The sequence below is a fragment of the Sycon ciliatum genome, chromosome 10 (genome assembly GCF_964019385.1).
Source record: "Sycon ciliatum chromosome 10, ocSycCili1.1, whole genome shotgun sequence".
NCBI classification, from domain to species: domain Eukaryota; kingdom Metazoa; phylum Porifera; class Calcarea; order Leucosolenida; family Sycettidae; genus Sycon; species Sycon ciliatum.
The window spans coordinates 6,731,580-6,757,301 of record NC_088652.1 but is presented as its reverse complement, the minus strand read 5'-3'; the positions used below and the strand labels follow the sequence as shown (position 1 = coordinate 6,757,301).

Here is a 25,722-nt window from a genome sequence, read left to right as displayed (position 1 = left end):
ATGCAGATCCTTGCAATGCAGATCCTTGCAATGCAGATCCTTGCAATGCAGATCCTTGCAATGCAGATCCTTGCAATGCAGATCATTGCAATGCAGATCCTTGCAATGCAGATCCTTGCAATGCAGATCCTTGCAGATCCGTGGTGATCGATCTGCGGCAAAGCATGGGAAGACTAGAGAAGTACTGTAAAAGCCATTATTCTAACGTGGCGCATATAATTATAACGATTTCCCAAAATTGACTAGTTTACGCGTACCAAAGGTAACGATTCTCACTCATTTTCAACGCTCAATAGGACAGTATATGTATCGATTTCTGTATAACGATTTCTATTTTAACGACAGATTTCTCCTCGTTAGAGTTAGCACTTCGCTATATATTATATGGCTTTTGCAGGATATAGTGGTAACTGTGAGTGTGTGTGTGGGGGGGGGGGCAACTGGTGCAGGAACCTCTGACACTGCTCGTTATCTTTCCGTCTATGACCACTCCACTTTGCGGTGGATCTGGTCTATATGCACTGTACGGTGTACCCCCCCCCCCCCTGTTTTAGGAGCCGCATCTTCACTTTGATCCCAGAGTGCCAGCGATGCATGACAGTGAATACATTCCTATGGATGCACAGAAGGCAGTGGAATCTCACAAAATTCATGGTTTGCGTGAGACTCGGCTGGAAACCGAGTTTTCCTCATCTGCAAGAACGCCACCACCCTCTAGGATCAAGGCGCTGATGCAGCTCATAAGCGGTAGGAGGTGAGTAGATCAGACCCACGACTAAAGTGGTCAAAGACCGAAAATCCCATCCACTGCATCCATGTTTCCCTTGTGCCAGGCCACGAGTTCCCAATTACCTGGAATCTCACAAGAGCAGTATAGATACTAGTGCACGTGAATGTGCACAAAACGGCACCCGTGCTGCAGAGTAAAACACTAGATATCAAATGCGCGCAAGCTAGTCAGCAGCTGCACACGCACATGCGTGGTCGAGGGTAGCAGGACAACTATTCTAGAGTGGGGCGTACAAACGGTACAGGGAAAAGCAACGGCTGGGAGGTATCATGTTCATCAAAGCAAAGCTTCGCGTGGGCTATTCCTGTGAAAGGCTAGTCGTGCTAAAGTGTGTAAACGCAATTCAGCCAGTTTCAATTCTAAAACAACAACAACGCGGGCTCAGGGGATTGTCTATTCCGGATGAAGCATGATTGATGAAGCCGGAAGTGCTTCTCCAGATCAGGATTAGTCTGACAAGTTAGTTTCGATCTAAACAGATACTGGAATTCGATCCAGCTACACACAACTGGGATAGCTATACTGTTAGCCATACCTCCTCAAATTAATATTGAAATTACTCTCAAACCGGATGACGTATACAGATACCGGTGGTCACCATGGAAGCTCACCTGGATTAGGACGGGCCAAGCCGTTAGTCATTACATGCTGGAATAAAAACTAGCATGGCTCCATGCAGGCAAGATTCTACGTACCATGCATTGCAATACCAGCTCTTCAGCAGATGAGAGCTTGCGACGAGATGCGGACACAGCGAGCGCAGCAGTAGAACACACACACACAGCAGGCAAAGCATGCATCAATGGCCGAGCTGGTGGTCGAGCGAAGTCAGCGGTACGTAGCGTACGCCCATCAGCCTCTCCCACTTGATCTCGCCGCCAGCAAGCTTGTCGGCCTGGTCCAGAGATTGATCGCCATGCTCCGGCCCAACGGGTATGACCAGACGACCGCCTTCCTTCAGTTGTTCTAGCAACTGCAGACCAAGAACCGAGTACAAACACAGCGTGGACAGCAAAGACACCTTTGAGTCAAAAGCAGAGGCAAAGATCATCCACAACGATTTTGTATCTACTAGTGACTTTTCTTGACTAGTGATTTCATACAGAAGCCAGAGTAGAATGGGGGGTTTTACTACGAGTTTTACGATCAGCTTTATCCTCGCAAAATGATACCGGTAAGACAAACTGGTGATGCCCGTACATGAACATGTAATTGGCAGGCATAATTACATAGCAAGCCAACAGTAGAGCCACGTGTGAGAAATTGGAATTAAGGGAAGGCCATACAGTGAGCAAAATGAGATGAGGCCAGACCCTGCAGCAGTGGGAAAAAGCTTGGCTTCTGTGAGCTAGCTATCAGAGGTTACTGGCTATAACTATAAACAAGAGTCCAGAACGCCAAGAGTGTGCAACTGAGGTCCGGCTGCTGTAGACCCACTGCGCGGCGGAATTCCAACATTACGTCATGCCACTGAGGCACAGAGGACGAAACTCCGCATTCCGCGGTGCTTGAAACCAGGGAGTAGTACAAGCGCAACGAACGTGTACGTCATTTTTGACGTAATGTTGGAATTGCGCCACGCGGATCCCCATGAACAGAGTTGCACACTCTTGGGGTTATGGACTCTTGCAATAAATCACAGACACTAGATGGCGATATCCACTTTGTGCATTTCTACAAATTTGGATATGCTGATGGTAGACATCATACTCGGCTCACATTCATGGTATACAGCAGTAGTGCCAGGGTAGGGACGATATCACTTTTCGTCAGATGATCGATTTTATTCGTGAAACTCAGAGCTACGAAATTGCAACTGTTCGTCCCTCCCGTTGTGTACTGAACAGTACAAAGGAACTCGGAGCTCACCGCTTTCGGTACTTCAGCAGCAGCAGCTCCGACGTGAATGGCATCGAACGGCGCAGCGTCCGCAAACCCCTGCCGCCCGTCTCCAACTAAAGAGAAGGCGAGCCAGGCGCAGACCAACCATGCACACAGACACATGCGCGTGCGCACACACACACACACACACACACAAATACACGAACACACACGAACACACCCACACAAAAAGCAAACAAAATCATTACAGGAAAGCAGAAGAAACAAGGTTTGAGTGGACGCATAAATTGGAATAGCGACAAACATATACCAAAATAACCTCCATGTTCTGAAAATTGTGCTACGACTCCAACATGTAAATTGACACAATAATTATATCACTTCCAGAATCATTGAATAATGCTTGTTGATCACAGTGAGAGAGAGAGAGAGAGAGAAAGAGAGAGAGAGGGAGAGAGAGAGAGTAATCTGAGAGAAAGATGCCCCCTACCAACAAGCTTCATACGCCCATCTTCCAAGTATTGCCTTTCCTCCCCCTTCTTGACATTGGTGACGGACATATCCACCAGCTCCTTGACGTGATCAATTCCCACAACACGACCAGTAGGCCCAACCTGAACCAGCAGCCAGCACAAGAGAGAGAGAGAGAGAGAGAGAGAGAGAGAGAGAGAGAGAGAGAGAGAGAGAAGAGAGAGAGAGAGAGAGAGAAAGAGAGAGAGAGAAATAGAGAGAGAAATAGAGAGAGAGAAATAGATAGAGTGGGTGAAGAAGAGAGAGAGAGCAGCACATGAATACTGACATGGCCAGCTGATCGATTCTGAGTTTCATTTATACAAAAGAGAAAGACCAAGGAACTACAAGTTACGCTATACTGTCCACTAACACCACCAGTTACTAAACAATCAGCTCATGCGATAGTATTGCACGACACTGACCGACGGTACTGACGTTCTACAACTAACTGGCTAACAGCTCTAGCACATCGTTGGAGTGCGAGTATAGCGTAACTTGTAGTTCCTTGGTCTTTCTCTTTTGTATAAATTAAACCTTGGCTCTCCATCTGAGTACATTCTGGGTTTCAATCATATTTTTGTTATAAAACACACAGTCATACATGTCGAACAAGTAACGTAGTTGCGTGACATCTGCGGCCTTCATCCTATTCATAGCTATTCATAGTGTTCATAGTTTGACAGCAGCATGAAACAAGGTGGAGGACACCGTGTTCGGAAACAGTGACCTTTCTGCAAACACACGGTTATCTACTACTGTAAAGTGAGAAACTTTCGCTAGAGACTAAATTTCGCTATTTTCGCGACCATCACAATCACACATCCGCGAATATAAATCGCCGCAAACCTCTCCTACATTGATTGTAGACAGTACAAGATCCGACTGAAGAGATAGAATCGCAAACGTTTCTCATCGTGAACCAGCCCGGTTTATGAAAACGCTGAATTTGCACGCCGCGAAAGTTTATCGCTTTACACTAGTCTACCATACTTATTCATGTGTAATACGGATCCTTGTTCCTCAGACCTCAAACGAGGTTTGCCAAACAAAGCACAAACACAACTAGCAATCATTCCCTTACCATCTGGGCCATACACGACGCAAGGTAGCCACTCCCGGAGCCAACATCCAGAGCGGTCATGCCGGGTTTGAGATGGTCTTCTAGAATGTGCAGTGCGTATGCATGCTACACACAGACACAGAGATACATGCACACACACACACACACACACACACACACACACACACACACACAAAACAGACGAACACACACGCAACACGTACACCACATGGACAGACAAATAGGATCAGTAGCAGCTACAGCTACAGCAAGAGCAGTAGCAGCTACATCAGCAGCAGCAGCAGCAGCGACAGCAGCAGGGCACTGCCACAGAAGAGACACCCATCAAAGCACAAAGGAACAGCACCATGAACAATGCATGAGAGTTGTTGTGTACTCCGTGGGTGTACGCTTGCAGTACATACCATGTGTGGTGCACTGATTGTCACATGGTAACCTGAACACACACAGCAGTGAAACAACACATGCACCGACCGACCAGACAGACAGGCAGACAGACAGACATACACACACAGTCACGGCAAGACTACCATAGGTACTATCACGCACATGACGTGCGCCCACAGCAAACCGGACAAGACGAGATTGGTGGGATTCAAACAACGATCACAGAGCGATTGGAAAAATTGCAAGAATTTCAACTTGACAATGCCACATTGTTCCGCACCAAGCACATTGACGGTGTTTAGTTGCTCTCTGCTCTCTCCGACTCTTGTGCATACATGTACATGCCAACCGTCCAGGGATTCCCGGGAGAGACCGGGGAGTAGGGTATTTGTCCTGGGGTCCAGGGATGTCCTGCAAAGTCTCGGGATTGAGATGGAAGTTTTGAAAGTGACGTTTTTTCCCTCATTTTTACGACGATTTTTCAGCGTTTCCTCGAACTAGATCCGTTGTAAGTACACACAGCACAGCACATACTAGACACAGAGCAAGCGCTCGTGTCCACAAGTGCAACTCGTTTGAGAATAGAAATCTACTTGCAGCTTGGCATTGGATTCCAGAGTTCGTCTTCATGGTTCTTCTACATATACTTGTAGTCGAAAGAAGAGGCGTCAACTGTGACCCAGACTGTACCCACAAAAAAAGAAAAGAGCTTTTTCTTTCAAGGAGGATCGGATTCGCAAATACAGCGTTGCACAACAGAGTTCTATAGGCAAGAGCCATGTGTTTCGCAAAAAAAAGTGTTCGAGTCGTGTCTGTTGCGACGTTGGTGGTGAGAATGAGCTGAAGCGACGCTGCAAGACAAAAAAACATGTGGAACTGCAGCGGATCGCCGGTAGTCCCCAGAAATTTTACTTGTGCAGTTACAGCTCAATGCAACGACATCCTTTTTTGCATGAGTAGCAGTCATGAAAAATACATCTGCAAATAATGCTAAAGGCAAGCATAGTGGGATGGTCTAAGGCCATGATTGAGAAACAGAGGGTACCAGGTTCAAGTCCTGCTTAGAAGCGGAAGGATTTTTTTCCTACCGTGCTGCCACCCACAGTTACTTGGGAACTCGTGGCCGGGCACGAGGGAAACATGGATGCAGTGCATGGAAATTTTCGGTCTTTGACCGCGTCGTGGTGGGTCTGATCTACTCACCCCCCACCGCTTCAGGAGCTGCAACTGCGCCTTGATCTTAGAAGAGCATTCCTGCGGATACAGAAAACTCTGCCTCCAGCCGAGTCTCACGCGAACCATGATTTATTATTTTTTTTCATGATGGGTGTGCTAAAAAATTGGTATCCAGGGAAACTGTCAAAATCAAGGAAATTCAGCCTTGTTGTCCAAGGAACTCAAGCTTCCAGGATGGCATGAATGCTTGTGGTGTGGGCTTTCGAGTAGGTTTTCTAATTCTTCCTTTCCAGAACAGAACATATTGCGCTCTGCCTCCGCGGTGTTGAGCACTGTCAGCACACTGGGTGCATCCTCCGGGTAATTCTTCCTTTCCCGTACATTTATGTGACCATCGTCATTGCAGCGGTACAGGCTGGTGTTCGAGCTTTGATCTCGGCACCGTAGCACGATGCTATATGATCAACTCCATGTCTGCTCATATGCCCTCATCTCATACTGCATGTATGTAGAGCAAGGCCTGGTCTTCGGTTCCATTCGGTGCAGTTAGACAGCAAGCTGCACCAGCAGTGCAGCAAGCCACTGTTTTACCTAGCAGCAGCATAAACTGGCCAAATGCCAGTTCTTTAGATCAAGCGAGTACATTGATCCAATTCGCCATCAGAATTTTTCAAAAATGGTTTAGGATGATTTCGCGTTAATTGACTACACACCATCATTGAGCTGTGCGGCACACCGCACTCACTTCCCAAAATTGTCCTCCTTCCACACTTTGGGACAGCAATATTAATATCCACGCAAGACACGGTGGACACATACCAAGATACTGAGCAGATTGCAGATTCAGTAAGAGACAGCATCGCGTACACGTGTGAGAAAATATCCAAAGGTTATCGTTCGGAAGTCGTGCATCACCGGCATGCATGACCTACAATCGCCATGCCGACTTACCTATAGTTTGTGGAGCGTCTTGGTACGCGCGTGTCTTTGACACGTAGTTACCTCGGTCGATGGCACGCATGGCTTCCTCAACCCGCTTCGACTGGACAACATTGTGTTCTGGGTAGAAGATAAGCAGAGAGCGTGTACACAAGCAAGAAACACATATTGAGCAGGCAAGACTCACAGGTCTCACCGAGATGTGAGTGAAAAACGGATTCACTAACAGAAAGGAGAAAGCGCACCCAGACAAACACGGTGGGGGAGCGTGGGGGATGGGGGGGGGGGGGCGTTTGGGAGCAGGAAGGGAAAGAAGGGAAATGGGGATGCCGGAAGAGCATGAGCATGTCCTCACTTCTTGCTCAGACCCAACGGAAAGCATTGACATTTGGGCATAATCCCTCAATCAAATGCAAGCCACGAGTAGGTATACGGGGGGGGGGGGGGGGGGGGGGGCAAGGAAGACAAACGCGGGTAAGACTTACTCAATAGCTGATCAATAAGGTCTTCATTATCCTTAGCGTTTGCCCTCCACGCCATGCCTGTGGAGAAGCGACGAGTCTCTTGTGTGACAGGAGTAGAAGCCTGTAGTTCAACACGCATGCACAAACGCGTACGCGTACGCACACACAAACATACACACACACACACACACACACACACACAGATGGACGCCAATATGATGCCGGGATCGGACGGGAGCAGACTGTGAGAGCATAGAGTCTAAACTACACATCTCACAGCTGCAACCTGTGAACTACACATCTCAGAGCTGCAACCTGTGAAATGATGCCAAGATAACGAAGAGCAACGTAGCGGACAAGAGTAGGATTGATTATCCTCACCAGTGTAGTAGCAACATGCTGTCAATACAGGCAGCAATGGCACGAGCAGGCAAGCTAGACAAATTACCTTCTCTGTAGACGGTGGTTGTTTGCAGTGTTGCTGACTAGCTGAGGTTGTAGATGCTGAACAGTACTGGTTACCTGTATCAGCTGCAGCAAGCACAGACAACACAGAGCATCACAATGAATATACAGTCAGACCTCGCTTATCCGGTCCTCTTTTATCCGGAAGAAAATCATTGGTTACCGATGTACAGCGTATATCATGCATACATACAGTATGTGTGTTCGATTATCCGGTTCCCTCGCCTATCCGGATGTTTTTTTGTGGAAAACGGATGTGTGCGGTTCAACCTGCAATGATGGCTGCCTACTTCCATTACTAAAGCACACAGTTTTAAATTTTCTGCGGATGAATTCCGGCATGATACATGTGGTAGATGACTGTATTTTCAACTACAGTATTGCGAACGTACATGTACATGCACAGCTTAGCCCACATGTGCAGGCTTAAGTTGCCGAAAGTTGGTCACAGCGCTGGACAGAAGTGGCCGATGGAATACGTAATCGTCCCAAGACGTTTTGTGGAGTCAAAACACGGAATCGTCCCAGGGCTAGTTGGTGCAGCGGTATATTTGCGGTGCAACAATGGCACAAATGTGTGTATTGTTCCCTAGGACGATTCCGCACTTCACAGATCAATCACCAGGGTGCATGGTGACTCGCTTACGGCATACCGGGGAACCAGGCAATTCCGCAAGGCTTGTGACAACCTATGTCTACTATTGAGGGATGATGCCCGGTGTACAGAGTCTAGATATCTGCGAACCACTTCGAAGATACCCAGTCCACTAAACCACCCCAGGGGCGTCGCACACGGTACGGCCACTACGGTATTGACTGTACCACTATTTGCCCCAAGTACCCTGTGAATCAATAAAATGCACTGATTTGGGCTCTAAATTTTCAGCATTCGCAGGTCTAGACCCTCTAGAGCTGCAACGAGCGTGAATGTATAGTACTGTACAATAGTTGTGAAGATTTCTTGAAGAAGCAGAATGGTCTTCAACTCGAAACAATATTTTCATTCATGCATCAAATTATTAGATTTTTTGAACCAAATTTTATCGTTTAGATTTGACGTGCTTGTACACATTATTGACACTGGAAGTTTTTTCCTACCCAAACCTCTAGGAGTGAATTCACGGTTCACATGAAGCAGAGGCCCTGGAGTGTATGTGAAGCAATCCAAAACGAATCGGTCAAACACACACTGCACTGGTAATTCACCTGCGAGGCATGGGATGGTGTGCAAAACAGCAGCAGCCAGGCAGAGGACGCGAACTGCTGGTCGATTGCTGATGGCGCGGCGTGCGGATGCGCAAGAGACGCCAGGGAAGGACCGTTGATAAGCCAGCATGAGCGACAGTGCAGTCCGTGGAAGAATGGGCATGGGAAAGAAAACAGAATGACTACTCGTATGTCATGAACTCGAGAAGGACGATGCCTTTGACTTTGTTGAGCAGAATCGTGTTTTTGAAATTTTGAAAAAGGCTTTGCAGAATACGTCATCACTGATCACGGATATCTGGATATGCGCGCATTACGTCGTTTAAATAATCGACGCGGAGACAACAATTTTATAATAGCTATAAAGAGAACAAATTCTGCTGTCATCGCCACACTACACCAAAGTCATGAAGGTTTACCAAAATCGATTTTCTTGTCACAATCATCAGTGGAAAGCCGTGACTGAAGAATAACCATGCCAAATCAAAAATTTATATACATTCAATAATGTGTTACGAGAACAAACCAAAGTGCTAAAAATAGAATGAGGGAAGGTGAGACAATAGAAGTAAAGTGAGAGCTGAGGCGTTAAGGTGCAAATCCATGATTGCACGCTATTTCCCAAGGAGAAAGGTCACTCAGCCCGACTCATTCTCAACAGAACGAGTATTGAACTTGTAAATACAAAGGAATTTTGGCCATCTCCGTACTACAGTCGAAAATGGAACTTTGACAAGTACCCTGGATCTGGGAACTCAGTGGATATGCAGAAGCCTGACGGACCAAAAGATCAGTCAGCGACCAGCGATCTCAACGATGGAGTGCTTACCCGCAGCAAATCTAAAGGTCAATGCTGACAATCTCATTTCTGAATGTTTGCAGCATCAGACGGAAAGTGGATGAGGTGAAGGAGTTCCTGTCGGCCAGAGGAGTGCACATCTTTGGTATGTCAGAAACCTGGTTGAAACCCGATGTTGGTGATGGAGAATTGGCGATTCCTCATTACAAACTTTTCAGGAAGGACCGCCCCATCCAGCAAGGTGGTGGCGTCGGCATTTACTGCCATGAGTCTGTGGTTGTCCGAAGACGAATGGATTTGGAAGCTGCTGAGCTAGAGATTGTATGGCTGGAAGTCAGATGTCCTGGTGATACTCTCCTTGTCGGGTGTGGATACCGTCCTCCAGACAAGCCAGTGCCGTACTGGGACTCTCTTCAAGAGAACATAGAAACTGCTATGGAAGGCCCTCAGGCATCTACCGTTCTCATTGGAGACTTCAACATTGATTACAGCTGTGAGAACTCTCCGAACGCACAACATCTGCACCGAGTACTATCCAGTAGTAATCTTCGGAATTATGTCACCTCACCAACTCGTGTCACGAGCCACACGGCTTCAACCATAGATCTGTTTCTGTCAAATACACCCATTTCTGGTGCCTGTGAAACGATTTACGGAGATATTAGCGACCATTTCGCCATCCTTGCACACTTGCCTGTAAACCAGACAGGGGTAAACCGAACATCACAACCCGGACAGAGTCGCCGTATCCACACCATCGACTGGGAGAAGTTTCAGACTGATCTGTGTGTCCACTTTCATCAGTTCCCTCGGAACGGCACGATAAATGACATGACAGGTGCATTCACGTCTGCTATTATGGAAACACTAGATGAGCACGCCCCCTTGGTGGCGAGGCGCAAGCGTGGTCGCCGTATCTGTCCTTGGTTAACTGAGGAGTTGGTATCTGCAGTACGGCACCGCAACAGGCTACACCATCGACTCATGAAGGATCAAGCCAATGAGGTGCTTCGTGAGCAACATCGGCTCGCCAGAACTTTTGCCAGGAAGCTTGACCGAAAGCTTCGTAACCTGTACTTCGTAAACCAGTGCAACACACCTGATCAGCGGAAACTTTGGTCAGCAATGAACACAGTCACAGGGCGACGGAAGGAACGTCAAATACCTCAGGTTTCTGTTGAGGATCTCGGCCAGGTCTTCGGTGAAATTGTCAATGACCCAAGCAGACCACAGAATCTGCACCCGCCACTTGGGCCAATGCCAGCCAACAGTCTTCACGTCTTCAAACCTGTAAGTGTTGCAGATGTTGAAAAGTGTCTTAAAGCTGTGGATCCATTCAAAGCTGCCGGCAGTGACTCTGTACCTGGAATTGTCCTGCGGCAATGTGCAAATGTGCTTGCTCCACCACTTTCCTGTATCATTAATAGTTCACTACAGAGTGGTGTTGTGCCCACCACGTTCAAGCACTCCCACATCAGTCCCCTGCATAAAGCCGGAGACCGCTCATCAGCCCGCAACTACAGACCTGTATCCTTACTCCCTATCGTTTCGCGTATCCTAGAGCAGTTTGTGAAGAGACAGCTGACAGAATATCTGTACAGCAATGATTTATACCCGATGACTCAATTTGCATATCGACCCCGCCATTCAACAGAAGATGCATTGGTACTAGCAGTGAATCGCTGGCTATTAGCGAAATCCGAGCGCAAGTACACCGGTTTGGTTATGATTGATATGTCGAAGGCGTTTGATCGTGTACAACATGAGAGGCTGGTTAATGAACTGTACACCCTAGGCATTGGAGGAGCACCGCTACACTGGTTCTGTGACTACCTCAGTGGCAGGTCACAGCAAGTGAGGGTGCTGGACAGCTTGTCTTGCTCTGTTGGCTGTACGCGTGGTGTTCCGCAAGGGAGCGTTCTTGGACCCATTCTCTTTGTGTTGTACACCCGTAATCTGCACACAGCACTTCCTGCAACTGTCAATCACCAAGAATTTGCTGACGATATAATCCTTGATTTCTCCCATCCTGACTTAGATTTTGTTGGCAGAACTCTGACGAGAGCAGTAACTGATATCTCCCGATGGCTTGAAGACATCGGCCTCGTAATGAATGCCAGCAAGACTCAGGTCATGTTCGTTCAGCCTCGTGGCGCAGCCATTGCCACGCCCGATGTTTTCTGCAACAACGAGCAACTGGAGGTGACGGCCACCGCAAAATACCTTGGTGTGATCGTCGACGACCAATTGTCATGGAGGCCACATGTCGACTATGTGTCACGTAGAACTGCACAAACCATAGGGCAATTGTGGAGACACGGGCGTTCACTAACGCTTAGAGCTCGACGGTCGTGGTACACCAGTATGGTAAACAGCCAGCTGTGTTATGCTTCAGCAGCATTCTACCCAAGCCTCACAGCTCAGCTTCTCGACCGTTTGGGGAAGATCAGCAAGGCTGGAGTCAGAGCTGTGTTTCAGCTCCCTCGTCAAACACCGACCGCACCTCTTATTTCTAGATTAAATATTTCCCCACTGATCCACCATTTTAAGCTCAAGATTGTTGTTTTGTCCATAGATGTCTTGCCTCCAATGCAAGCATGCTATTTTCGCCTTTCTTTCTGTTGATCGCTGAACCTGGTCTTGAGCAAAGCACACGCCGTGTTACACGTGGCCAGGTCTCACGTCTTCTCCAAATTCCATTCGTTCGTGGACCAGCATCTCGAGCGTCCATGCAATTCGTGGGCAGCGTGTATTGGAACAGGCTTCCGGCAAATATTCGTTGCCATGAAGATATTCTGGGTTTCAAAGCCCTGCTGTGCCCAGATGTTCTTGACACGCTTTCTCTGTCTTGACTCATTCGTCAGACATGTGCATTTTGATCTTTTGGTTTGGTCTCTAATCGACAAACTGACTTTTCTCCTCAAATACCTCAACTTCTCTATTTCTATTTCATACATCTGCTTCGTTTATTCCTTACTCTTTTCTTTCTATCTTTTTCTTTTCTTTCCCTTGTCATTTAATCACTGTCACTCACATACAAATACCGTCATAAAATATAAAACACAAGATTTTCTCATCTTTTTTCTATTTCTTGTTTTTCATTAGCTTTAGCATGTTCATTCACATTCTTCATCATTTGTGAGAACTAGACCTGGTCTAGTGAGAAGGCATTCTACTGCCTGTAATTCTGGTGAAGTAAAATAAAGTAACAACAACAACAAGAGCTAAGTGCAACAGGGGTGAGGAACTAATTGCAACGCTAGAACTGTGTAGTGAGACAAACAATCATGCTGTGCACCTACGAAAACAATCTTAACGCAACTACATGTTTCTTCTGCTTACAAAGATCAGGCTTATCTCTCACTTTACTTCTATTGTCTCACCTTCCCTCATTCTATTTTTAGCACTTTGGTTTGTTCTCGTAACACATTATTGAATGTATATATGTTGGACTCAGTAGAGCGTCCAGCCCCTATATGATGTCCAACCCCTATATAGAGTCCATTGGTCCAAAATCCACTGTACAGAGTCCAAACTTGGAATCAACTGTGAGCTTAAAGTTTAGATGGACATCACTCCCTGTATAGAGTCCAGCCAATTGGCTTCACCCCTATATAGAGTCCATTGGTCCAAAATCAACTGTATGGAGTCCAAACTTTGAAATCAACTATAAGGAGTCTTTATGTGGACAACACTCCTTGTATAAAGTCCAGCCAATTAGGCATCCCCTATCCAGAGTTCGAAATTAGACAAAGGATCTGCTGTAAGCAGTGAATATTAACCAGAAAACGGCCTCTCCCTTTAATCCTTTACATCATTCACTTCTCAAGATAAAAAATAAGTATTGAGGCGCCACTGCAGCCACTTCATTACATGAAAAACCCTACAAACACCATCCTCAAATCAAGTGGTCTTTTCGCAGACACTGCAAATTACAATATCTCAATCATGTAGTGTTGCCAAATTATTGTGCACGCACACACACACATGCACATACCCACACAACGCCAAGAAAATACCTAGAAAAAAACCAAGAATCGAAAGAGAATAATGAAGAGCCAAGGATTAATTATTTGTTTTCAAATTATTGTGCACGCGCACACACACAAACACACACACACACACACACACACACACACACACAAACTTATACAACGCCAGGAAAACACCAAGAAAAGAGTAGAGACACAATAAACACGCAACTCCAACAGCCATGCAAACGTCCACCCATTTACACGTAAAGTCAAGAGGGATAACAAATAATTATACGAAACGAATGCATACGTGGGCGGATGCGCGCACGTTTACATACGTGTAGTAGCGTAAGAGAGTAACATAGTGCAGTAGTCAGCATAATACTAGGACATGCTGAGAGTGCAATAGCAAGCTTCACCATTGCTCATGGCCATGCAAATGTTCAGCAGCACTCAGTTCCGCAATCTTCTGAAGATCAGCACACCTGCAACAAATAGATAGCACAAGGATACGCGTATTACCGTAATGATGCATAGAAGCACACAACTACCAAGTTCTCAACGAATGTAATGCTCAATGAAAATCCATCCACTCAAAGACCTGTGAACAGGTGACGGTGGGGACAATAATCTATTAGCAATACGAGGAATACTGTAAGACATAAATAATATTACGAGGAAGCAAATCTAACGTTTTAACGGATGACATTTCTTCGTTATAATAAGATCCGTTGAGGCCGTACTGATTCATATTATGCTATGTGTGGATATGGCAGAATACTGCAAGATCGTTAACATTATCTTCTCGTTAACCTATGAATTTTGGACAATCGTTAAATTTGCGACTCGTTATAATAACATGTCTTACAGTAAGATCGTTTGTGCACACTCAAGATGCACAGACACACCACCATACATGTAGTGTACACAGTGTTTCACTTCACTGCAACTAAATTGAAATGAGATGATTTGAACAATCTGTACAGCGTTGCCGTCAGTCAGTCTTCCCCAAGATGGAAATGCAATGATTTGTTGTCACGAGGCAGTTTCACTGACACAATGTCATGTTTGTGACATCAAAACGGTTACTTCATGGAATACGAGTACATGTATTAGCTTGAGAAGTTTTTTCTTGTCATCGGCATACGAGAAATCCTCCTACTACTACTACTACTACTACTACTACTACTACTACTACTACTAGTACACTGGCACTGCGTTTGTGGATCCCATTGTATTTGACATCATACTAGAGCCTAGTACTAGTAGTAGAGGAAGAGTGTCGTGGAGTTCACATAATTATCACAGGGATAAAAATACATTTCTCATGAAATAAAATAATAATTGATGATAGCTAGACGATCATAATATACGATTGATGCAAAGTCCTTGCAGTCCTTGAGGACTATTACGAAGTGGTTGATTACTTTTAGGGCATTCATTCAAGCAACATCAAACAAACGCGATACGATCCTTGAAAATGGAAAAAAAATCAAGCATAACGACAAAACAGCAAACCAATCGAAACGAGTAAAAGCTTCCTTACCTCAGTCATCGTCCTGCCATGTAGTTGGACAGCCTTTTGACACGGTGGTACAGGCAGCTCTTGTCCAGTCAAACAGGGTATCCTTGTGGCGTCGAACGAAAGAGAGTGTCAGTGTATCTGACTCGTCAGATTGGAACTGTGCTGAACTTTTCTCGTTCTCCGCTTTCTGCTTTCATCCCTCGCTCTGATGAAACCGTTCAAACGCCTTACTGGCAGTAATGGCCAGCCAAACAGGGGATCCTTGTGGCGTCGAACGAAAGAGAGTGTCAGTGTACCTGACTCGTCAGATTTGAACTGTGCGGAACTTTTCTCGTTCTGCAATTTCTGCTTTCATCCCGCGCACTGATGAAACGTCTTCAGAGAACCACAAGACGCTTTCCAGATTTGATTTTGAACGTCTCCTTATCCTCCTTGGTTACCTCGAGACAGATTACTGTCAGCAACTGCACAGCAGAACTGGCAGCCATGGCTGAAGTGAAGAAAGGAATGCGCTGCCACGAGGCAAGCAAAACTGAAAAGGTGTTTGTTCTCTTCAATTTCGGACACAACACACAGGACGGCGTGACTGGATAAACTGGACTCCTGGACCGTGAATAGGGGACTTGTAGAAAAAGTGTACTCCTTATTATCCATATAAAAATCGCTCTGTGAGCGGTTCTGAAAAACCTTTACTGGTACTGCCCTGTCGTAAAAGTAAGAAATTAGAACTGGCCCATTGTCCCCCCAAATGCGAACTGATCCACCTAAATCGCGAATGACGGGGCCCGAACGCACCAGTAGCACGAGGTCGGGAGGGCACAGGATCACGGCAATTATCATAGGGTAACACCAGTAGTAGTAGTAGAATTTATTATTTTGATAGGGAAGCCTACCGCTAGTACAGTACATGGCCTATGGCCCGGACCAACGTCCCCATCTGCATCCACAGGTAGGAACCTCGTGCTACTGGTGCGTTCGGGTCCCGTCATTCGCGATTTAGGTGGATCAGTTCGCATTTGGGGGGACAATGGGCCAGTTCTAATTTCTTACTTTTACGACAGGGCAGTACCAGTAAAGGTTTTTCAGAACCGCTCACAGAGCGATTTTTATATGGATAATTTCAGCTCTTTTTCCGTTCCCTCCCCACCCCAACCCCGAAGGTAAACATGATGACCACGCACGCGATGTACTGTATGTAGCCATGTGACTGCAATAACACACTGATACATACCAGCCCTCCCCGCCTCGCTACCCCGCACACAGATACACAAACATGTGTATGCACACGGCACACACACGTGGCCACGCACACATACGCACATGCACACAGCACAAACAGGAAATTCTTCATGTATAATGCCATGCAAAGCAGTGGCCACCGTACTTGAGGAAGTCAGTTGTGAAACAAAAATAATTCAACTACAGCGTGTAGACAAGCTGACGGCCAAAGCACAACATAGCAAACATGACATTTGCCGAAGGATTGCAGTTTGCAGACCATGCCATGGAAGCAGCGAATACAGAATGTAATATCATGCAAAGTGACAAGCAAGGACGTGGCCATCATACACCAGAAACTTGCAGAAAGTCACATATCCAACAGATAGAGAAGTGAACAGCAATCTGATACAGCCCACACAGGACAAAGCGGACCTGATACTCGTCCCAGGATCGCAAGTGGCAAACCCTTTTCAATGCATAACATGCAGGTGTACGTTAGACGCATGAACATCTGACCGTGTCGCCAGCATAAAATGTCATCACATGTTTACCCCACAAGTTACACACATGCACAGTAGAAGCACAATGAAAGCAATGGAAAAGTACGATGTGGTTGCTGAAGCATCTTCACACTTCAAATTCAGACTTCAATGTGGTCGTCACGGGATGATATACCTGCAAGATACAAGTGATGAAGAAAGAAAGCAGAAGGTCGTGAGGTAGGCTATGAGACACCACAAACGGTTCACCTACATGTCTGTTCAGGGCTAGTGCACTCACACGGAGAATTGTCATAATCGAGCATTTCTCAAACTGAGAAGTGCAATGAAATCCACTTGCATGCACAGGAGCAATTTTGCAATATTATGATGCGCAATTCGACACGATCTGCGATGCTGCGTGCGATGTGCCCCGCTGTCATGATAGTGACAGTCACCGCGGTATGTTTTGTCAACGTCGCCCGTGCACTCTTCTGTCAAGTCCAAAGTGCTCACATACTTGGCAATGTTTTTGCAGTGATTAACTTTTATCCTAGTTATGTCACGGGTAACTTTAATGAAGTACCCGCAGGCCGTGTCTATCTGCACATCGTCCACTCTCTCATGTACTTGGCCTGCTTTGTCTGTGTATCCATTTCATGTGCGATCCACAAAATCGACTAGACAGTGGGTGCAATACGCTCTCTACCTGAAGACGTTCTTCTGGCGACATCTCGCCATGTACTTGGCCTGGCTTTGTCTGTGTGTCCATTTCATGTTCGATCAACAAAATCTCAATGCACTACAGAGACTAGACAATGGGTGCAATACGCTCTCTATCTGAAGACGTGAACCATTAAATTTTTTGGAAAAGTTATACGTACACCTGAAACGTAATGAAGTACAGGAATAGAGAGAGTGACTACAATACGCTCTCGACCTGATATATTGATAACGTGAGTACAAGACACTCTCCACCTGATAACGTTTTAGAAGGTAACATGTCTACAGTCCCACCGTACCCTTCCGACACGACTGTGGACCATTAATTTTTTTGAGAAGTTAGGGCGCGCTCACACTGCGACCAAAACCAGCGTCCATGCGGCCATGCGGCCAAGTTGCATGGCAACGGCATGAACTTGACCAAAACGTCGCGACCACGTTTCAAATCGTGACCGCGACCTCCGGAGGGGGGTGCCACGACTTGGCGGCAACATGATCGTAGACGTGAAGCGTATTTGTGTACAACCTGGCCTGAAGTATGTTCATTTTCTCAAATTCCGGTGTGTTGATTCATGAAACTCGGCGGTTGTCGATGTCATCCTCGACATTTGCACATTTATAAAATTTCGTATTTGTGGTCCTGTACGCACGCACCGCCATATTTGCATTCTTTGCCCTTTTTGGACGATGTCAATTTTGTTTTTGTAGTTGCTTCGCTCTCAGTAGAACGGGTCAGTGACCAATTTCTATAGTGTACTCGTTCAATACGATGGCAGCTTGGTATGGCTTTTCGGTTTCGGAAATCATCTTTCTCTACTTTTCTGCGATGATGGAATGCCATACCTCAAGACATTTCAGTTACATATCATCGGAAAATACAGTTCTCATCTCGGCAACAGACAAAAGAAACCATTACCGGAATTTCCACTGCACCGGCACTTGCTCTGACCACGAGGTCAGGAAAGCGAAAGCGCTTGGATGTCAGCGGCAGCCCCTCAAGAGTCCAAACCTACATGATTGTATGTCGGAATTATTTTCGTCGACTTCAAGAACACGAGCCACGAGGCACTTGATCCAACATGCAACATGCGAAAATTACATCCAAAACGGGCCACAACTTTATTAGGAAACGCACGAACTCTTTTGGATACGAGCTGCAATTCGTAAAGTTTGTGTGACAACTTCACGTCTACGCGTGTATGAGGCCTAGTCACGGCTAGTGTGAGCACGACTGCCACGTTTCTGCGTTTTGCTGACGCATGGACGCTTGCTCATGGTCGCAGTGTGAGCGCGCCCTTATACGTACACCTTAAACGTAATGAAGTACAGGAATAGAGAGAGTGACTACAATACGCTCTCGACCTGATAACATGAGTACAAGACACTCTCCACCTGATAACGTGTTAGTAGAAGGTAACAGGTCTACAGTCCCACCGTACCCTTCATCATTCCTCATTCACCATCGCGCGATACCCTGGCACACACTGGCAACATATCAATGGGTGCCTTACCGTCGTCTAGAGGAGACGTCTTCGCAGCAATATTTTCCCTCCTGCGCATTCAGTCGCCGACGCGACAGCGTTCACGGGGCCGTTCCAGTTGCGGAAGACATTCGATTCATCGGGCCAATTCAGAAACAGGGCCGTGGACACACAGGGGGCAGAGGAGAGACATTGTTAGTGGACACGAAATATGCAATGGCAAGTGGCGAGTGCCGCATGGGTGTCAAGTAACGTTAGTTGTCATGCACAATTCAGCTATTACTTACGGTCCAGCTAGTCCTGCCATTGCTCGCTCGTCCTGGTTCCTCCTCGTTCGTCTTCCTGCACGTCTGCACTTCTCCTTCCCCACCGTTGGCTTTGCGGTACGGGGGTGGCGGAAGGAATTCCCACCATGTATCCATGTATATGAAGTCCCACCATGACTCTCCATGTACATGTCCACGGCCACGTCAGCAGTTTGTATAGTACCGGAAGGAGTTCCCACGATGTCTCCAAAGGCCTAGAGCGGACGTCTTTGCAGCAATTCTTTTCGCCCTGCGCATTCAGTTCGCCGACGATGTCTCCAAAGGCAAAGGCCTAGAGCCTAGTAGAGGGGACGTCTTTGCAGCAATTCTTTTCACCCTAGACTAATACCCTGCACATTCACTCCGCCGACACGACAGCGTTTACGGGGCCGTTCCAGGTGCAAAAGGTCCACGTCAGCAGTTCTCAACTATTTCGCGTACGGGATAGTCGCCGCGACAGCGTTTAAGGGGTCGTTCCAGGTGCAAAAGGTATCCATCAATGGCACTTTGCAGTATGGGGTACGGAAAAGGGGCCTCCTCGTTCGACTTCGTCGACTTCTGCAGTTCTCCTTCCCGTCAGGGGTACCGAAAGGGGCATCCTCGCAGTTGTCCTTGCCGTCAGGTCCACGTCATGCAGTTCTCAACTATTTCGCGTACGGGATAGTCGTCTTTGTCGTGCGCGACATCGGCGTTTACCGAGTGGCATTGGCACAAAGCTAGCTTAAAGCAGACCGTTGACGGGGTCACGTGTCAAAAAAGTATCAACAACGTGTCAACTACGTGTCGACCACGTGTATAGCGGTACACTCAGCGGTACACTAATTCTCGTGCCATTCTCGTGTCACAAAACTGGAACATCGAGTACCAGTATGGAAAGGCTTCAGACAGGAAGCCTTTCCAATAGGGGATTGCGCGGCAGGATGAAGCTGATCAAAACTGAGTGGACTCCTGGACTCTGTATAGTGGATTTTGGACCAATGGACTCTATATAGGGTGCTGGACATCATATAGTGCATGGACTCTATACTGAGTCCTACATATAAATTTTTGATTTGGCATGGTTATTCTTCAGTCACGGCTTTCCACTGATGATTGTGACAAGAAAATCGATTTTGGTAAACCATCATGACTTTGGTGTATATGTAGTGTGGCGATGACAGCAGAATTTGTTCTCTTTATAGCTATTATAAAATTACGTCGTTTATTTATTTTTTAATGTCATGACGTAACATGAGCTCAGATCATGATCTCAGGCCTGCATTATTTTTTTTTGGGAGTGACTTTGCTCAAGAGACAAGACAGCCTGATTGCAAGAGTTCATAACCCCCATTTATATTATGATATGGGGGTGATGAACTCTTGCTGATTGTTTTAGTCTGTTTTGCCCGTACAAGTACAAGAGGCTTTGAGTTATTGTGTTAAAACTTTTTTTTGGTCAAGACAGCTCCCGGCGATGTGTTGGTAAATACACGCCGGATAGTAAAAGAGTCATAATAAGAAGAAAGAAAAAACCCGTACAAAGAAACAGGATAGACTTAGCAACTGGGAAGAAAGTTATAGCGACCGCTGACATTCAGCAGCAGCCAACGAAGCTGAGGACGTTGCAACATCGCTAAACCGTGGCTGTTACCGGGCCGACGGTGGCCGGGCAGGCTTGCAACGGCAGACCTGACCAAGCTGAATGCAAACACTGATCTGATATGAGCCATTACAACGCTGTAGGACTCGTTCTCTTTCTCAGACATCATACAGACCAGCCGCTTCAGGAAGGTGGAGGCAGCCTTTCCGGTGCCGCCTGTGGCGCTGAAAACCAGGGGCACAAATGATGCTCTCTCGACTTCTCTGACACATTCTTCATAACAGCGACGCTTCTCGCCTTCATGTCGCGCCGTGTACGTGGAGGGCAGGGACTGAGCAAACCCAGCGTACATCGAAAAAGGATCCGCTCAAACTGGCTGCCCCACACTCCACTGGCAGCAACATCAATGCGTGCGCTATCGTCGTGGATGGCTGTACGGTGGCGAAGCTGTTCGCCGCTCAGAGGCTGCAGCCCTGGCTTCATGGCCACATCCTTCGCGACTGTGCACAGAAACGCCATCTACACCGGATGGACTTCGAGTCTTTTCGGCGTGACCTCATCGCAGCCAACTTGTATTGGAAAGGCTTTCTGTCTAAAGCCTTTCCATACTGGTGCTCGATGTTTTCAGTTTGGGGACACCAAAATTAGTGTACCGCTAAAGACACGTGGTCGACACGTTGTTGACACTTTGTTGACACGTGACCCAATTACCGGCCTACCAAGTGCCTTTGGCGACAGCTAACAGCAACTGTGGAACAGTGCAGTGCCCTTTTTTGGAGCAACGTACGAGTAGTGCCCATGGATTATGACCCCGCGACCCCAATCTACGTGGCGGTCCGCAATTCGCTACTTCATACTGACTGGCGTCCGGCATCGTCCCGAATTTGGCCACAATCTGCTCTCGGGACCCCTATAGGGCTCCCTGACCTGCTCCATCTCCGCCATCGTCAATGTACTGCGCATCCACCCAGGCCAGGACTGCACTTACTTACGAGAAGGAGTATTTGCAAGATGGAACCTGGGAACTGGAAGACGACGAAGAGGAAGCGTGGGAATCCGGCGGCAATGGCTGGGATGTAAGTCCAACATTGCTGGTGCCAGAGTTGCCACTGCTTGCTTATAAGGGAATCATGTGTGTTGCCTTTTTGCCTTTTCCGACGTCCTCCTCCGACTGTACTCCCGATCCCAGGACTGAACTTACGGGAAGGAGTGCTTCCAAGATGGGAGACGAAGAAGAAGAAGCCGCTGAATCCGGCGGCAATGGCTGGGATGTAAGTCCAACATTGCTGGTACTAGAGTTGCCACTGCTTGTTTATAAGGGATTCATGTGTGTTGCCCTTTTTTGCCTTCTCCCATGTTCTCCTCCGACTGTACTGGTGAACGCTGTCACATATGTTGCCCTTTCCAGGCAGTAGAAGGGAGGGGCGGGGGGGGGGGGCAGCACATCCTGGCATCCAGGAATACTAGGCCCTAGGAACTAGGCAATCTGACCTTTCCTCTTACTCCAATAATGGTATGGATGGGGAGTTCTAGAGCATCCTCAGTCTTGTTAGAGTGAACTGTGCAACTCGGCAATCGGTGATAGCAGAGGACCAATGCCGATGGCGATGCTCCTTCCTTTTTCTCTGTCACAGGCTGCGTTCTCGAGAGGAAGCGTTATTTCTGCATTCCAAGAAGGACGGCACAATGGTGAGTGGAACCTCGTGGGTGTGCAGCCTTGCTAGTTGAATTGTAAATCAACCATTCTTCCTGTCTCTGACTTCTTCAATGTCCTCCTCAGTGTCGGACGGTCCGCGTCGCATTGAACTGGTCCGATGAGGCTGCTATTGCACACACAGTGTGGGCACTCCCATACGGGAACTCGGAAGTACTGCTACAGTACAGGTAAGGTGGCCATTGCTTATGTGCGTGCGCCGTTGTTGTCAACTTCTAAGCCAGCTGTACTCCAACCTACATGGAGTTTGAAAGTAGTCAGCTGGCAAACTACAATTGAAGTTTAGACGTTATATGCCGCGGCTTGGTCAGCTTTTTCAGTTTCACAATGCATTGCACTCAGCACCGCTTCTCGGAATATCTTGTCAGGATAGCTGTGGAATGCATCCTCCCCAGTGGGGGGACGGCAAATGTGCTGTTCATTTTTTAGGCTTGCTTTTATGGTACGTACAAATCCCCATTGAAAAGACATAGTGGAGACCAGAAACTGCAAATAGATGTTGGGAACCGCGAAGACCACCCTTCCTTGTCAAGTTCCCTGAGGGTGTGGAGGGGGGGGGGGGAGCGGAGGAGGGACATTCCTGCACTGCTTAAAGCACGATTCACAGGAGCATTTTCAGAAATTGCTTGTACATTTGTACCAGTTGTAACCGACAAACGCATTCTCATTGAGCTTTGACTTGAGGCACGTCAGCAAGGCGCTGTTGCATCGCTGACGTCTTGTCGTGATTCTGTGAATGGTATTTTGTGCGAGTTTGCATCGCACGCAGAATCGCAGGTCGTGTCGCATTACGCAGCACACTGCCAAATTGAGCTTTGACTTGAGGCACGTCAGCAAGGCGCTGTTGCATCGCTGACGTCTTGTCGTGATTCTGTGAATGGTATTTTGTGCGAGTTTGCATCGCACGCAGAATCGCAGGTCGTGTCGCATTACGCAGCACACTGCCAAATTGCTTCTGTGAATCCCACGTGAATGGGAATTCCAATGGGAATGTAATCCAGTGCCAACAGGTGTATTCCCGAGCTGCGCATCATACTGCAAAATTTCTCCTGTGCATGCAAATGGATTTTATTGCTCTTCTGTAGTTTGGGAAATTCTCGATTATGATAATTCTGCGTGTGTGTGTACACCAGCCCTTAACATACATGTAGGTGACCCATTTGTGGTGTCTCATAGCCTACCTCACGACCTTATGCTTTCTTTCTGTATCACTTGTATCTTGCAGGTATATCACCCCGTGACGACCACATCGAAGTCTGAAATTGAAGTGTGAAGATGCTTCAGCAACCCCTTCATATTTTTCCATTGCTTTTATTGTGCTTCTACTGTGCATGTGTGTAACTTGTGGGGTATGCATGTGATGACAATGTATGCCGGTGACACAGTCAGATTTTGTCAATGCGTGTAACGTACACCTGCATGCTATCGTTGAAAAGGATCTGCCACTTACGATCTTCGGACGAGTATCAGGTCAGCTTGGTTTTGTGTGTGCTGTACCAGATGCTGTTCACTTCTCTATCTGTTGGATATGTGACTTTCTGCAAGTTTCTGGTGTATGGTGGCCACTTCTTTGCTTGTCTTTAAATGACATTACCATAATTCTGTATTCACTGCTTCCATGGTGTGGTCTGCAAACTGCAATCCTTAGGCAAATATCATCACGGTTTGCAATGTTGTGCTTTGGCCGCCAGCTTACCTACACATTGTAGTTGAATTATTTTTGTTTCACAACTGACTTCCTGAAGTATGGTGGCCACTGCTTTCCATGGCATTATACAATGTTCATCAAGAATTTCCTGTTTGGGTTGTGTGTGTGTATGTATGTATGTATGTGTGTGCGTGCCCATGTGTGTGTGTGCCATGTGCATGTGCGTGTTTGTCACAAGGTGTCTGTGTGCGGGGTAGCAAGGTGGGGAGGGCTGGAATGTTTCAGTGTGCTACTGCAGTTGCATGGCTACATACAGTGCATCGCGCGCGTGCTCACCATGTTTATCTTCGGAGCTGGGCTGGGGTGGGGAGGGAACAGAAAAAGAACTGAAATTACCCATATAAAAACCGCTCTGTGAGCGGTTCTGAAAAACCTCTACTGGTGCAGCCCCGTCGTAAAAGTAAGAAATTAGAACTGGCGCATTGTCCTCCCAAATGTGAACTGATCCACCTAAATCGCGATTGACGGGACCCGAACGCACCAGTAGCACGAGGTCGGGAGGGCACAGGATCACAGCCGGCGTCGGCGCTGATCAAGTTACCATACAACACTTTAGATCTACCCCGAAGCCCACCTTTGCCGCTTTGGCTTTGGCTATGGACCAGCATCCCCAGCTGCATCCACAGGTAGGAACCTCGTGCTACTGGTGCGTTCGGGTCCCGTCAATCGCGATTTAGGTGGATCAGTTCACATTTGGGAGGACAATGCGCCAGTTCTAATTTCTTACTTTTACGACGGGGCTGCACCAGTAGAGGTTTTTCAGAACCGCTCACAGAGCGGTTTTTATATGGGTAATGCATTTGCACCTGGATCCGACGGGCACCAAATGTGGCACCAGCGGCATGGAGGGTTCATGGACGTGCTGGACAGGCATGCTCCGCAGATTCTTACAAGTCAGGGGAAACGGCCATCAAACCCGCCCTGGTCGGATAGAGACTTATTCCAGCTAAATCAGCGGAAAATCCGACTCCACAAGAAATGGCTTGCGAACAAAGGGGACTGGGCGGCACATCAGGACTTCAAGCGAGCCAGATCTGCATGCTCAAATGCGTACCGCAGAAAACGCAATGAGTACTTCCGCACCCAGTGCAGTGAGAACAACTCTAATCCTCGTCAAATGTGGTCGGTTATCAATCAGGTCACAGGACGAAGCCGTCAACACCAGGAGCCCGCATGCCCTATGGATGCAGTAACCACCGCGTTCCACAAGGTTATCACGGACACCAACCGGCCGCAAAGTCTCCAGATACCAAGCGGACCACCCCCACAGCAATGTCTCATCTCCTTTCCGCTGGTTACTGTCAGGGAAGTTGAGCGGTTACTACGATCAATCAACACGACCAAGGCCACA

General features: G+C 47.3%; 1 protein-coding gene and 1 long non-coding RNA gene across 2 annotated transcripts; one reads left to right on the top strand and one right to left on the bottom strand.

The window, feature by feature from the left end:
* Positions 1 to 798: 798 nt before the first annotated feature.
* On the bottom strand, positions 799 to 9,098 carry LOC135825699 (protein-L-isoaspartate(D-aspartate) O-methyltransferase-like). The gene is made up of 9 exons (XM_065338318.1): positions 8,864 to 9,098; positions 7,641 to 7,723; positions 7,214 to 7,313; positions 6,741 to 6,848; positions 4,631 to 4,662; positions 4,227 to 4,331; positions 3,123 to 3,246; positions 2,660 to 2,745; positions 799 to 1,763 (listed from the first exon to the last, which is right to left on the bottom strand). Exons 1-9 carry the CDS (start codon positions 9,024 to 9,026, stop codon positions 1,590 to 1,592), a joined length of 975 nt encoding a protein of 324 aa, XP_065194390.1. The 5' UTR covers positions 9,027 to 9,098; the 3' UTR covers positions 799 to 1,589.
* Positions 9,099 to 21,554: 12,456 nt separating this feature from the next.
* Positions 21,555 to 24,455, top strand: LOC135825898 (uncharacterized). The gene is made up of 4 exons (XR_010555165.1): positions 21,555 to 22,220; positions 22,584 to 22,638; positions 22,730 to 22,833; positions 23,889 to 24,455. It is a non-coding gene; the product is annotated as an uncharacterized LOC135825898 (long non-coding RNA).
* The last annotated feature ends 1,267 nt before the right edge of the window (positions 24,456 to 25,722 follow it).